The following is a 14,101-nucleotide window of genomic DNA, read 5'->3' on the forward strand; positions in this document are numbered from 1 at the left end:
GAATCAAGGGAAGTAGGAATGGGGCGGGAAAGTGGAGTTGAGGTAGAAGATCAGCCATGATCTTATTGAATGGCGGAGCAGGCTCGAGGGGCCATATGGCCTACTCCTGCTCCTATTTCTTATGGAGTCCCTTACATTGCCATTCTTCCTTTTCTCAGCTGCTTCTGCTAACGTCTTCAATTGGTGCTCAAATCAGGCACCGAAGATGCCTATGAATCAAAGAGTGCTCCAAACAGACACCAACAATGTCCATGGGGGTCAAAGAGTGCTCCAAACAGACACCAACAATGTCCATGGGGGTCAAAGAGTGCTCCAAACAGACACCAACAATGTCCATGGGGGTCAAAGAGTGCTCCAAACAGACACCATTGATGTCCATGGGACAAAGAATGCTCCAATTAGGCACCAATGTCCATGGGTCAGAGAGTTCTCCAACCAGGCATCGATGTCCATGGGTCAGAGAGTGCTCCAATTAGGCACCAATGTCCATGGGTCAAAGAGTGCTCCAATAAGGCACCAATGTCCATGGGTCAAAGAGTGCTCCAATTAGGCACCGATGTCCATGGGTCAAAGAGTGCTCCAATTAGGCACCGATGTCCATGGGTCAGAGAGTGCTCCAATTAGGCACCATTGATGTCCATGGGTCAAAGAGTGCTCCAATTAGGCACCATTGATGTCCATGGGTCAGAGAGTGCTCCAATTAGGCACAATGTCCATGGGTCAGAGAGTGCTCCAATTAGGCACCATTGATGTCCATGGGTCAGAGAGTGCTCCAACCAGGCACTAATGTCCATGGGTCAAAGAGTGCTCCAATTAGGCACCGATGTCCATGGGTCAAAGCGTGCTCCAATTAGGCACCGATGTCCATGGGTCAAAGCGTGCTCCAATTAGGCACCATTGATGTCCATGGGTCAAAGCGTGCTCCAATTAGGCACCAGCAATGTCCATGGGTCAAAGCGTGCTCCAATTAGGCACCATTGATGTCCATGGGTCAAGGAATGCTCCAATTAGGCACAATGTCCATGGGTCAGAGAGTGCTCCAATTAGGCACCGATGTCCATGGGTCAGAGAGTGCTCCAATTAGGCACCGATGTCCATGGGTCAAAGCGTGCTCCAATTAGGCACCGATGTCCATGGGTCAAAGAATGCTCCAATTAGGCACCAGCAATGTCCATGGGTCAAAGCGTGCTCCAATTAGGCACCGATGTCCATGGGTCAAAGCGTGCTCCAATTAGGCACCGATGTCCATGGGTCAAAGCGTGCTCCAATTAGGCACCGATGTCCATGGGTCAAAGAATGCTCCAATTAGGCACCGATGTCCATGGGTCAAAGAGTGCTCCAATTAGGCACCGATGTCCATGGGTCAAAGAGTGCTCCAATTAGGCACCGATGTCCATGGGTCAAAGAGTGCTCCAATTAGGCACCGATGTCCATGGGTCAAAGAGTGCTCCAATTAGGCAACGATGTCCATGGGTCAAAGAGTGCTCCAATTAGGCACCATTGATGTCCATGGGTCAAAGAGTGCTCCAATTAGGCACCATTGATGTCCATGGGTCAAGGAATGCTCCAATTAGGCACCGATGTCCATGGGTCAAAGCGTGCTCCAATTAGGCACCATTGATGTCCATGGGTCAAAGAGTGCTCCAATTAGGCACCATTGATGTCCATGGGTCAAAGAGTGCTCCAATTAGGCAAAACAATGTCAACTTTTATTTGATAATTGCTCCTGTGAAGTACCTTGGGACATTTTACCACATTAAAGGCTCTATATAAATGCAAGTTGCATCTTTTTGCTTCTGCACAAAATTATTTTAAACCTAAAATATGAAAAAACAGAACTCTAAACATTAAATATATATTTTTAAAGCAAGCATTTTTTTCTGATGCATGATCTAATTAGAATAATGAATGAGGGTTTGTTTTAGATATGTTTATGTCTACACATGAACTGACATCAACTCTAACACTGCACAATGCAAAATAGTCAGATAAAAAAAAAGCCCAACTGCTTTGCTTGGGTATCACACTGGTACACATCACCCTAGCTAGAACAGTCTTAGCTACAAACCTGCAACAGCTTTACCTGCATAGCTTCTTCCAGTGCTCATATTGGTTGGTAGTAGTGTCCACTTGTCAGTAACAGAGTTATAGAACTCCACAGAAGCTAGATTACAAGAGCCATCATCCCCTCCAACTACATACAAAAATCCATTTACAGCACAAACACCTGCAGGACAAATGGGGTTTAAATATACTGCATTAGCCTAAAACTTATTTTACTTGCAGATACAAGATAAATCACAAAATGTGAATGAATACCCACCTGCATTCCTCCGACACATATTCATGTCTGCCACTTGTCTCCAAGTGTTTGTGGATGGGTCATATACCTCAACACTTTTCCTCACCAAAGGTCCATCATGACCTCCTGTTGCATATAATTGACCATTTAGAACTCCTACCCCTGTAAGAAACACATAAAAAGAGTGACTAAAACATTCTCTTTCTCACCAGCAAAATATTCCTATGCTCAAACTTGACTGTAGAGTTTATCCTGTTAGAGGATATTCCTCATGTGAGAGGTTAACGAGCAATGCTTCTTTTTAGTTTGACAGATGCAAAATTCTCCACTGCTCCTGAGCCTGGGCAGTCTTTTTATCCAATTTTTCTTCCTTTACTCCTCTCCTGAGGGTAGTAACTACTGTTGAGGTGAAATTCCATAGGCACCAGTAGCCCTCCCATTCCTCAACCAAGTGACCAAATAGTTGTTTTTTGGGTCGCGACCACAACCCGGTTTTGTTTCCGGGTTTAACGTCGGCGCCTAAAAGTACAGGCTTCCCACTGGGAACGCAAAGTCCGAAAATTTTGCGGTTGCGACCCAAAACAACAACTATTTTCAACTCCCACCCGCCCCCAACCCACCCACCCGTTCTTGGGGATTAAAATCACCCCCCAAATGAGTGTTATGGAAAGGATGGAGACTAAAACAGTCAATGAGTGTTATGGAAAGGACTGAGAATTCAATTGTGAAAATTGTTGTACAAATGGATCATAAAATAATAATTTTATAATTTTCTCATGCACAATTTCCATAATTAAGCTCTTGAAACTGACCAGGAGTTGTTAGAAAAGTGGGCATTATCAAGTCCGAACAAATGTATTACAGTATCTCTCCATATTATGCAATAACCATGCAAGATAAGTTAGTTTTAAAAATAAAAACCTTCAAGCTAGATTTTTAAAAATAAAGTCTGATCAGTTTTAAAAGACAAGCAGGAGGGCGTAAAATATTGTAGCTTTATACAAGAATGATCTTTAAAAAGAATCAAACCTGCACCACTGCGACGTGTACTCATGTCTGAAACATACGTCCATTCGTTGCTTACAGGATTATATGCTTCAACAGTACTAAGACACTGGCGAGATGCTCCATCATAGCCACCTACTGCATACAACCTGCCTGAGGAGGTAGAGGGTGCATTAGCAATCAAAACACATACATTTTATGGAAAATTGTTAAACAAAATATTGTTTCTTGTTCAATACTGGTCGTCCAATACAGGAGGAGAGTGGGGGGGGAGGGGGAGTGGAAGAGGGAGAGAGGGCGCAGAGAAAGGGAGAGAGAGAGAGAGAGAGAGAAAGAAAAAAGGCAGGGAGAGAGAAGGGGAAAGAGAGGAGAGAAAAAGAGAGTGTGAACATGTGTGTGCACTGAATTTTATTTTTTAATCAGGAGTAAAAATTCAATTCCCTCCTCTCCTGTCCTGTCCACCCAGGGAGTTGCTGCTTACTCCCAGCCAGCAAGACATGGAAGTCTGTGTAGAAACATCTGTGTAGAAAAGATTTATGCAAGGAATATGGCCTGGTTTTCACAGCATCACCTTTTAAAAGTGCTTCCAGTTTCAAATATCAGTGATCCAGGACAAAACAACTGCAGAGAAGGATCCCAGAATATGAGGGTTATTCTCAGGACTTTCTCACCAGTTGTGTTTGGAATATAGGTAATTACTCAGTTTAAATTACTTGGTAACTGGCTGGGTACCTCCTTTCTGAAGATAAGCAGTCTGATGCATTATTAGTCCTGAGCAGCTATGATGTGTAAACCCTGTTTGCGTCTTTTTGTGGAAATCTTCCAACTAATGAAATTGTCATTAATATGTTATTTCTATTTCTGGAAATCTGAATTCCTGCAGCTTTTGATATGTACATGTACAGTTATCAATACGACCATCTCCAACTGGACTCTTGTATATGGAAAGTGTGGATACACACGGTAAAAAAAATGCATGCCCTGTCAACACATCCGGTACCTAAAAGAAAGTGTCCTTAATGTGGGAGAGAGTGGCTTTCTGTAGTCTCTGTTCTCTAGCTAAAAGCTGAAAAGTGTTACAGAAAAACAGAAAAAGTGGAGCTGTTCTGAAATGTGGAATACTTTAATGAAAGGAAATTAAGGAGAACAAAATTCCACAATTAAGAAGTGCTTCCAGATGAATGTGCTGGTTGAAATCACTGACACTATCCTCTGACTTTAGATTCATCTTTGTGAAACTCAGTTTTATATTGTTTACTTCAACAAAACACGCTCAGTGCACAGTGTGCATTCCACTCTGCTGTGCAGGTTTTGAGTTTTCTACATGATCATGCTAGTGAAAGAACATCCAGAAACATCTTCATTAAAGATAAGCACACACTTAGCATGCAACAGGACAGTGACAAGGTAAAAGGCCACACAGTGACTTACTATCCATCAGGAGAACTGGCCCTTTAAAAAAAAACTGTAAAGAGAATAATCTTTAAATAAACCAATCTCTTTAGTAAGCAATGATGCACAATCAGATTTTTCATTTTCCACAAAAAAAATCCCCACAAAATGCCTGAATTTACATCAGAGGGATTAGAAATTCTAAAATTTTTCTTGTCTTAGGCTTAGTAAATGTCTTTTTGTATTATACATGTCTTTCTTTAGTGGATAATAGCTAGGACCAACATTCTGTTCAGAAAACAACAAGGGCTATATGAACAACTGTCATCTTTTTCTCTTACCTTCCACAACTCCGACACCAACACTACTTCTTCTTGTGTTCATGGGTGCCACAAAAAACCATTCATTGATTTTGTAATTATACGCCTCCACTGATGATAATCCTATTTGACGGGGGGAAAAAATGGTATAATCACCTCATTTCCAGAACTAAGAGTAACACAAACATAAAAGCTAGGACATCTTAGTGCATCAATGAACTAAGAGGTAAGGAATATACTCTATCAGGATTAAGAATATTCCTCAGTAAAATGGAGCCAAGTCTCAGGAGATTAAATGAATTGGGAAGAGTTTCTGAAGGTGCTAATTGTACAGGGTCAGTTTGAAGGAATGTGCTTCAACACTTTCTTTTGATCCATACTTTTGTTCTTATTACTGTTTCCAAGGTATGAATGCTGTGATCTTAATAGAGATTGAGGTAAATGGACTTTTATAGAGTCAGCTGCCTTTGCCTCGCTAATTATTTTGTATTAGTCGCAATCAGCAATAATCAACATATAGAAAGAAACTGGATTAAGAAATTATTTAAATTTTGCAGGATCAGGTATGCTTATTCAATATTTATCTTTTTAATAAATACATTAAATGAATAAACTGTAACAAACATGTCTATAGTCCAATAAAAGCAAAATACTGCAGATGCTGGAAATCAGAAATAAAAATAGAAACTGTTGGAAATGCAAGAAGGGGGAGGGATCTGGTAGCAAGAAGAAAAGCTTCCAAGATAAACGAAACAGGAGATGAGTGTAAAGGTCAGGCCAGGATAAGGAATTAAGATAACATAAACTGTCAAGGAACAAATACAGTTATAAAACAGAAGTATAAAAGGACTGTTAAAAATAAATCGGGGGAACTAGAGGCAATAATCCGTAGCGAGGAACCAGATGTGGTAGGAATAACTGAAACATGGCTACATAAAGAATAGGACTGACAACTAAATCTTGCAGGTTATAACATAATCAGAAAGGATAGGGAAGGAAGAAGGGGAGGGGTGGAGTAGCTGTACTAATTAGAGATAACACAATGGCAGTAGAAAAAAGGGACATCACTAACAGAAGAATAGAAACAGAATCCAGGTGGATTGAAATAAAAGATAAGGGTCCAATCACGCTAATAGGGGTATATTACAGACCACCAAATAGTGGGAAAGGAGGTGGAGCAAGAAATATGCAAATATGTGGAATGAGTAAAGGACACAGAATAATAATCATGGGAGATTTTAACTTTCCCCAAATAAACTTGCAACAAGAGGTAGGTAAAGGGGTACAGGGAATGGAGTTTTACAATTTGTGCAAGACTCCTTTCTTACCCAGTATGAAAAAAGCCCAAGAGAGGAAGCACTGCTGGATCTAGTAATGGGAAATGAACCAGAACAGACAAGAGAAATGTAGGGGAACATCTAGGCAATAACGATCATAACATAATATGGTTTAAGATAAAGATTGAGAAGGATATAAGTAAGACGAAGACCAAAGTAATAAATTGGAAAAAAAAGCTGATTTTCAGGGCATGAGAACAGAACTAGGGAAAATAAACTGGACACATTTACTGATAGACAAAGGAATTGAACAGCAGTGTGAAACATTTAAGACGGTGATCAAGAATGTCCAGGAGAAATATATCCCACTAAAAAGTAAGAACAAACAAGCCAGTAATGAAACACCATGGATGAATAAAGAAATAAGGGCAAAATTGAAACTAAAGAAAAAGGCATACACTAAGTACATAGACCACAAAGGAGAGGATGACAAAAGGGATTACAAAAAGATTAGGAGAGTTAAAAAATCAATTAGGAAGGCAAAGAGAAACTACGAAATTGAATTATCAAGGAATATAAAAAGAAATAGTAAAGTATTCTACAGACACATAAATAACAAAAGAAAAATCGGGATAGGGCCACTAAGGGATTCACACGATAAACTCACAGGTAAAGACCGCGAAATGGCAGAAATATTAAATCATTACTTTGCCTAAGTATTTACCAGGGAGACTAACATGATGGGCATGACATTAGACATAGAGATCAAAAAAGATATAAAGACATTTAAGATAGAAAGGGGGGGAAGTAATTGATAAACTAATCAAACTTAGAGAGGATAAAACCCCTGGTCCAGATGGATTGCATCCACGCATATTAAAAGAAGTTAGGGAAGAGATAGCAGAGGCATTATTACATAGATATAAAAATTCATGAGCAAAAGGGAATAGTGCCAGTGGACTGGCGGAGAGCTAATGTGATTCCTATATTTAAAAAGGGAGAAGGTACCAGTCCAGGGAACTATAGGCCAATTAGCTTAACGTTGGTGGTAGAAACGATAATGGAATCCTTATTCAGAATTTCAAAATTTGCGGACATCAAATTGGGGGGTGTAGTTAATACCGAGGAGGACTGCAACAAAATACTGGAAGACATTAATAAACTTGCAGAATGGGCGTGCAATTGGCAAATGAATTTCAATATAGATAAGTGTGAGGTATTACATTTTGGTAGAAAAAATAAGGGCGGCCTATACTGCTTGGATAATAAGAGTCTAAATGGGGTAGAGGAGCAGAGGGATCTGGGGGTACAGATACACAAATCACTAGAAGTACCGACGCAGGTTAACAAGGCCATTAAAAAGCAAACCAAACACTGGGGTTCATTTCGAGAGGGATAGAATTGAAAAGCAGTTAAGTTATGTTAAACTTGTATAGAACCATGGTTAGACTACGTTTGGACAGAGGTCAGAGTGGGAGCGGGACAGAGAATTAAAATGGCAAGCAACCGGCAGGTCAGGGTCACGCTTGCGGACTGAATGGAGGTGTTCAGCAAATTGATCACCCAATCTGCGTTTGAATGTAGAGGAGACCTCCCCTCCCAACCCCACTACCAGCAGCCCCCCCTCACCCCCCCCGACTTTCCCTGGCTCTGACTTTGCTTAAAAACTGTTAAATCTTTACTTCTTGCAATTCTGACGAAAGGTCATTGACCTGAACCGTTAACTCTGTTTCTCTCTCCACAGATGCTGCCTGACCTGCTGAGCATTTCCAGCATTTTCTGTTTTTAACTCTTCTAGTCCACATTTATAACAGTGAATTATTATAGGGTCGATTGGACCATATAGCATGGAATGTTGCCCTCAGAGATCAAACACATTATTCAGCTCATGACTGAAGGGAAATGGCAGGAGGTGAATCTAGCAAATAAATTTGCAAGGCCACAGTTCTGTCTAAATCGCTGACTTACACAAAGTGTAGCTAGGGTGAAGATATTTCCCAACAAACACTGGCTGACTGACTGAACATTCAGTTCACAGCTACTATGAAAAGAATAAGCCAAGGTCAAAGGTTACAGGGTGGGAACCGAATGGGGGCTTAATTGGGCCACATAGCACATGTTGTGCAGATGCTACACGGACACCTAAGCCCCGAAAATGGCGTCAGAGATGCACGCGCACACTTCCGAGGTGAAGTGCGCAGGACGCCATCTTGGTAAAGGTGTTTGCGCGTGCGCCTAACGAACGCCAGCAGAACGTAGAGTAGGGAGATCATGTCGTGAATCAGCGGGCAATGCTGATTTGAAGCAGCCGGCAACATTTTGGACCTCCAAGCTCCTGCCATCGCTGTCTTAACCTCGCACAGTTAACAGGACTTAAACGGTATGAAGAACCCCCAACCAGTGCAATTTAAGGGGAGCATGCAGGTTAGTTGCTGAATTAGTTATTCTGGCTGCTGGTACAATTGTATGTGTTTGTGGACATTTCCTATACTTGGAGAAATTTGCAATATTCTATAGAGATTAGTCTGGCTGGTCTTGCAGTACTGTTAGTGGCATTTAAAATAGTGTGCTGAACAAAGTTGCTTCCAGACATGGGTGGCATGCTAGGGCTTTCTCTGGGAATTGAACATGACTGGGAGCAGGACAAGCTGCTAGAAGAGGGAGGAGGTGGCAGCGGCACAGGGCACTGAGCAGGAGGCAATATCCAAGGAGGGTCTTCAGGGACCAATTCTCTTACCTCAACTTCAGCGATGACCAGTGCATCAGACATCTGCGGTTCACTAAATAGGTCGTGACTGAAATTTGTCAACTGCTGCAGCCACAGGACAGGGCAAAGTCAGCATTGCCTGTGGCTGTCAAGGTAACTGTGGTGCTTAATTTTTATGGCTCTGGCTCTTTTCAGGCTGCTACCCGAGATATAAGCAACATCTCACAGTTTGCAGTGCACTGCTGTATCAGGGAGGTCACGGAGGCTCTGTACACACTCAAACAGATTCATCTCACTCCATCTTGCCAGAGACAAGCAGCGGGAGCGAGCACGAGAGTTTGCTCGCATTGCAGGCTTCCCCATGGTGCAGGGTGCCATTGACTGCATGCATATTGCCATGCGTGCTCCACATCTGAACTCGGCCACATTCGTGAACAGAAAGGGATTCCACAACCCTCAATGTGCAGCTGGTGTGCGACCACAGGCAGCGGATCATGCAGGTCAATGCCCGCTATCCTAGCAGCAGTCATGATTCCTTCATCCTGGGGCAGTCCTCTGTTCCACCTGTATTTCAACCAGCATGGCAAGTCAAAGGCTGGCTACTGGGCGACAAGGGTTATCTGCTCATGAAATGGCTCATGACTCCAGTCAGGAACACATGCACACGTGCACACAACGCGACACAGAACATCATCGAGCAGACCCATAGGTGTCCTCAAGCAACGGTTCTGCTGCCTGGAAAAATCTGGAAGAGCCCTGCAGTACTCAGCTGAGTGGGTATCACAATTTGTCGTTGTGTGCTCTATGAGGGAGCAGCCCTTACCACCGCCTATCCGGAAAAAAGCTGAGCAACAGGCAGAGGAAGAAGAGGAAGAGGCGGAGGCGGAAGAGACAGAGGAGGAAGTGGAGAAGGAGGAGGAAATGGAAGAAGAGGCAGGGAGGCAACAAGGTCGACAGGCCCTGTCTGCCAGGGCTCTGCATGATCAGATTATTAATGAGCGATACCAGTAACCTCAACGACACCTCCCCGTTCACCAACAGTCCCACACTCCTTACCTTTCCTCTCCCACGTTACCATCAAATCATCCTCCTTATGATTCCACATTACTTCCTCCCTCAGCCCATTGCAGAAATTAAAACCACCACCAAATACAAATTCAAAACCACATTTATAAATCAACACATGAAATGATTCAAACAAACTGATACTATTGACCCTTGTGCATTCCCTTAGTGCCTGTTGTTTGTGTGCCATTACCTTTCCTAGTGCTCCTACAAGGTGCATCCCCAATGGCTGGAGCATGGGTGGTGCAAGGCTGTTGACCTTCAATCGAGGAGACTGCAGATGGCCTTGGAGGACAACCTCGAGCAGTTCTGGGTTGGGAGGGCTTCAGACTGCAGCATCTTGGCCTGGGCTGCAGCAGTCTGGGCTGGCTGGCTGACAAGCTACAGCAAGGGCACTGGCGGAGTGACAGAGGTGGGAGCAGGAATGCTGTCATCCTGAGAGAGGACAGCAGATTTGTCTTCCTTGGCGCCACTGCCGCACTCCCAGGACAGCACCTCAGCACTCCTGGTGATTTGTTGGAGAACAGATTGCTGGACTGCTGTGACGCCCTGGAAGCCCTGTTACACAGTGTCACCCAGAGCCACGAAGGCAGCAGTCTGAGACTCCAAAGCAGTAGTCTGAGCTCCAAATGCAGCAGTCAGACTTGGATAGTTGTTTGTGCTGCAATGGAAGCTGTGACGTGACATTGGTCATCAGGTGCTGCATCACGGTGGGCTCCACAGATGTGCTGATGGAGATGACCACGCGTTCTATGTGGGAAAGGACAGGCTCCAAGCTCTGCGCCAAGTTGGAGATGGACTCCTCCACGCACCTTGACATTGTGTCCAGGCTTTCCAGTGCATCAAGCATTTTGCTGTGTACGTCCATCCGCCTTCTTCTGTAGCCTGGCCCATCAAAATCATCATCTGACTCCTCTGCAGCAGAACTAGTGAGCGACCTTACCCTCTGGCGAGCTGGCACCAGCAGTATCCGTTCCCCCACCCACCCCGGCTCCTATGCACTTGTGCCTGGTGTCTCACCACGTGCAGATCCCTCCTCTAACCTAACCTCTAAAGTGCTCGCAGTGTCAGTCTCGGAGCTGGTGGCTGTGAGTGTAAGATCAAGTGACGATGTGTCTTCATCATCATTATCTTCTTCCTCTGCCTCCTGTGACTGGGCAGGTTCCAGTTCTTGGGTATCTGAGATGACAAAGGGACATGGGTTGAGTTGTGGCGTGGGGAGAGGAGAAAGAAAGATGTGCGACAGACACCATCTGCAGCATGTGAGTCAGAAAAGATTGTGAGTTGAGGGAGATGTGGGAAGCGAGGAGGAGGATTAGGTATACAGAGACCCACATCATCAATACCTCCAGCACCATCAGTGGCCATGGCCTCAGCGATGGCCCTTCCAATTATGGCCAACACTGTCTCCTCCATGGAGGGGAGGACGTGTAGGTGTGCTTGTCCTCCTCCAGTTCTTTCCCGCTGCCTACCGTTGTGCGCCACCTTCTCCTGCAACAAAGAAGGAAGTGTGTCAGTAAGTGTCCTGCAAGATGTTTGGGTGATGTGGCTGTCAAGGTTGAATAGCTGCCAGTGTGTGTGACCTGTGCATTGTGGGTGTGAGGCTTGCAACAGTAGTAATATGTGAGGGTGAGATGACGCCTCTGCTTTGAAGAGTTGCGTACTGATGGAAAGAGTTTGTTGGTATGTGGGTGATGGGGGTGTCGTGCGTGGGACAGTGGATGCGGCTAGTGGTGCAGTTGGTAGGAGACGCCACTTGACAGTTCAACTCACTCACCTTGACCCCTCATATCAAATCACCGATCTTCTTCCTGCACTGCATCCATGATCGTGATATTATGCTCCTGGCATTGACCTCGTCTGCTACTTCCTCCCACTGCTGCTCGAACATATGTCTGGAGGGTTACCTGCACACCACCCCCCACCCCCCAGCCCCCGGGATATAGGATGCCCCTCCTTCTGTCCACCTCCTCCACCAAGTGCATCATCAGAGAACCTTGGTGCACGCTCTCTCGCAGGCCCAGCCATTCTTCACAAAATTCCAGCACAGATTTACCGCCCAACTTACTTTCAGCATTTCCTGCAGCCACAGTGCACTCCCCTTTAAGAGGTGCAGGCTGCCCATAAGTAGTGCTAGCAACTCCAGTTATCGAGGCCCCCTGCATCCAACAGGGCAGATGGCACTAGCTGCACGCAGCAATCATTTAAATCATCTGGCAGCACGAATGTTACGAGTTGCCTACATTGTTACGACCGGGCGCGGGTTAATCACACACCGCGATCCCAGCGCCTGTTTTCAGGGGTTATCCAGTATAACCCCCAATATCTCTTAAAAGATATTTCACTTTAACCACCATAGGAAAATACCAGTATGTCCTACCAGGTATGATTGATTACAATGGGAGAGAAGTACTTAATACTGAAAGTTGCATTTGCATCAATACTTAATCTCTCCATTAACTTTTAAAATCCTTTTATTTTGTGCTTTTTTCTAATTTTATACTGCTGGTACAGATGAGGAAACTGGCTGCTACATCTTGTAGTGTAAGAAAGCCAGAATTTTCTCTTTCATTTTAATTTCCCAAAAATAAGTAGCTCTGGTTTTGTTGATGGTCATTAGTCCTTAGTGACTATGAATGTAATTAATGGTGTTTATAAGGAATGTTACATCGAGATTAAAGCAAAGAAACAGGCCATTCGGCCCAACTGGTCTATGCTGGTGTTTATACTCCACAGGAGCCTCCTCCATCCCCACTTCATCTAACCCCATCAGCAAAGCCTCCTATTCCTTTCTCCCTTGTGTGTTTATCTAGCTTCCCCTTAAATGCATCTATGCTAGTCGCCTCAACTATTCCTTGTGGTAGTGAGTTCCACATACTAACCACTCTCTGGGTAAGGAAGTTTCTCCTGAATTCCCTATTGGATTCATTGATGACTATCTTATATTTATAACTCCTAGAACTGGTCTCCCCGCAAGTGGAAACACCTTCTCTACGTCTACCCTATCAAAACTATTTAGTAAAAAAACTACTCGTGCAAGAATTGTGTTTTTACAGTTCCACAATACAACAGAACTATTACTATCACTATAAATCTGACAATATTCAAAATCTTAGAAAATAATGTACGCAATACAATTTATCTACCCAACACAGAAAAGCTGAAAATAAAACGAAAATCGATCCCCTATACAATTTTTATAAATATCACCCAACATATTCCATCATAGAATAATTATTTCAAGAGTGAACATATAACTGAGCAGATGAGAAGATCGCCATGTTAACTTGGGATCCCAATTCAGAAGGTAATGTGAACTTGACTATCTCTTCAGAAAGTGAAAACTTTTAAAACATTGTAAATGAATTAAGTATCGTGGGGGACGTCAATCTTCATATAGACTGGGCAAATCAAATTGGCAAAAGTAGTTTGGAGGACGAGTTCATGGAATGCATTCGAGACAGTTTCCTAGAACAATACGTCGTGGAACCAACCAGGGAACAGGCTATTTTAGATCTTGTCTTGAGTAATGAGACAGGGTTAATTGGTAATCTCATAGTAAGTGATCCTCTGAGGCAGAGGATCATAATAGGATAGAATTTCACATTGAGTTTGTCGGTGACGTACTTAAGTCCGAAACTAGAGTCTTAAACTTAAACAAAGCCAATTACGTAGGTACGAAGGGTGAGTTGGTTAAGGTTGATTGGGAAATTAGATTAAAGGATATGATGGTAGATAAGCAATAGTGAACAATTAAAGAAATAATTTATAATTCTCAATGAATATACATTCCATTGAGGAATAAAAGTGATCAATTTGTGGTTAACTAAAGAAGTTAAGGATAGTATTAGATTAAAAGAAGAGGCTTATAATGTTGCCAAGAAGAGTAGTAAGCCTGAGGATTGGGAACAGTTTTAGAAATCAGCAAAGGATGACCAAAAAATTGATAAAGAGGGAGAAAATTGAATAGGAGACTAAACTAGCAAAAAATATGAAAACAGATTGTAAGAGCTTCTACAAGTATGTGAAAAGG

General features: G+C 43.3%; 1 protein-coding gene across 3 annotated transcripts in view; it reads right to left on the reverse strand.

Annotated features, from left to right (window-relative positions):
• The window catches only part of LOC137332428 (kelch-like protein 3), a 128,283-nt gene that overhangs the window by 4,032 nt on the left and 110,150 nt on the right, over positions 1-14,101 (reverse strand). For all 3 annotated transcript variants that reach the window (XM_067996254.1, XM_067996252.1, XM_067996253.1), the window contains 4 exons: positions 5,041-5,142; positions 3,332-3,460; positions 2,324-2,464; positions 2,084-2,227 (listed from right to left, as the gene is read on the reverse strand). In XM_067996254.1, coding sequence (XP_067852355.1) covers positions 2,084-2,227; positions 2,324-2,464; positions 3,332-3,460; positions 5,041-5,142 — 516 coding nt within the window. The remainder of the gene's footprint in view (positions 1-2,083; positions 2,228-2,323; positions 2,465-3,331; positions 3,461-5,040; positions 5,143-14,101) is intronic.

This window comes from Heptranchias perlo, chromosome 14 (assembly GCF_035084215.1).
Source record: "Heptranchias perlo isolate sHepPer1 chromosome 14, sHepPer1.hap1, whole genome shotgun sequence".
Classification (NCBI taxonomy): Eukaryota; Metazoa; Chordata; class Chondrichthyes; order Hexanchiformes; family Hexanchidae; genus Heptranchias; species Heptranchias perlo.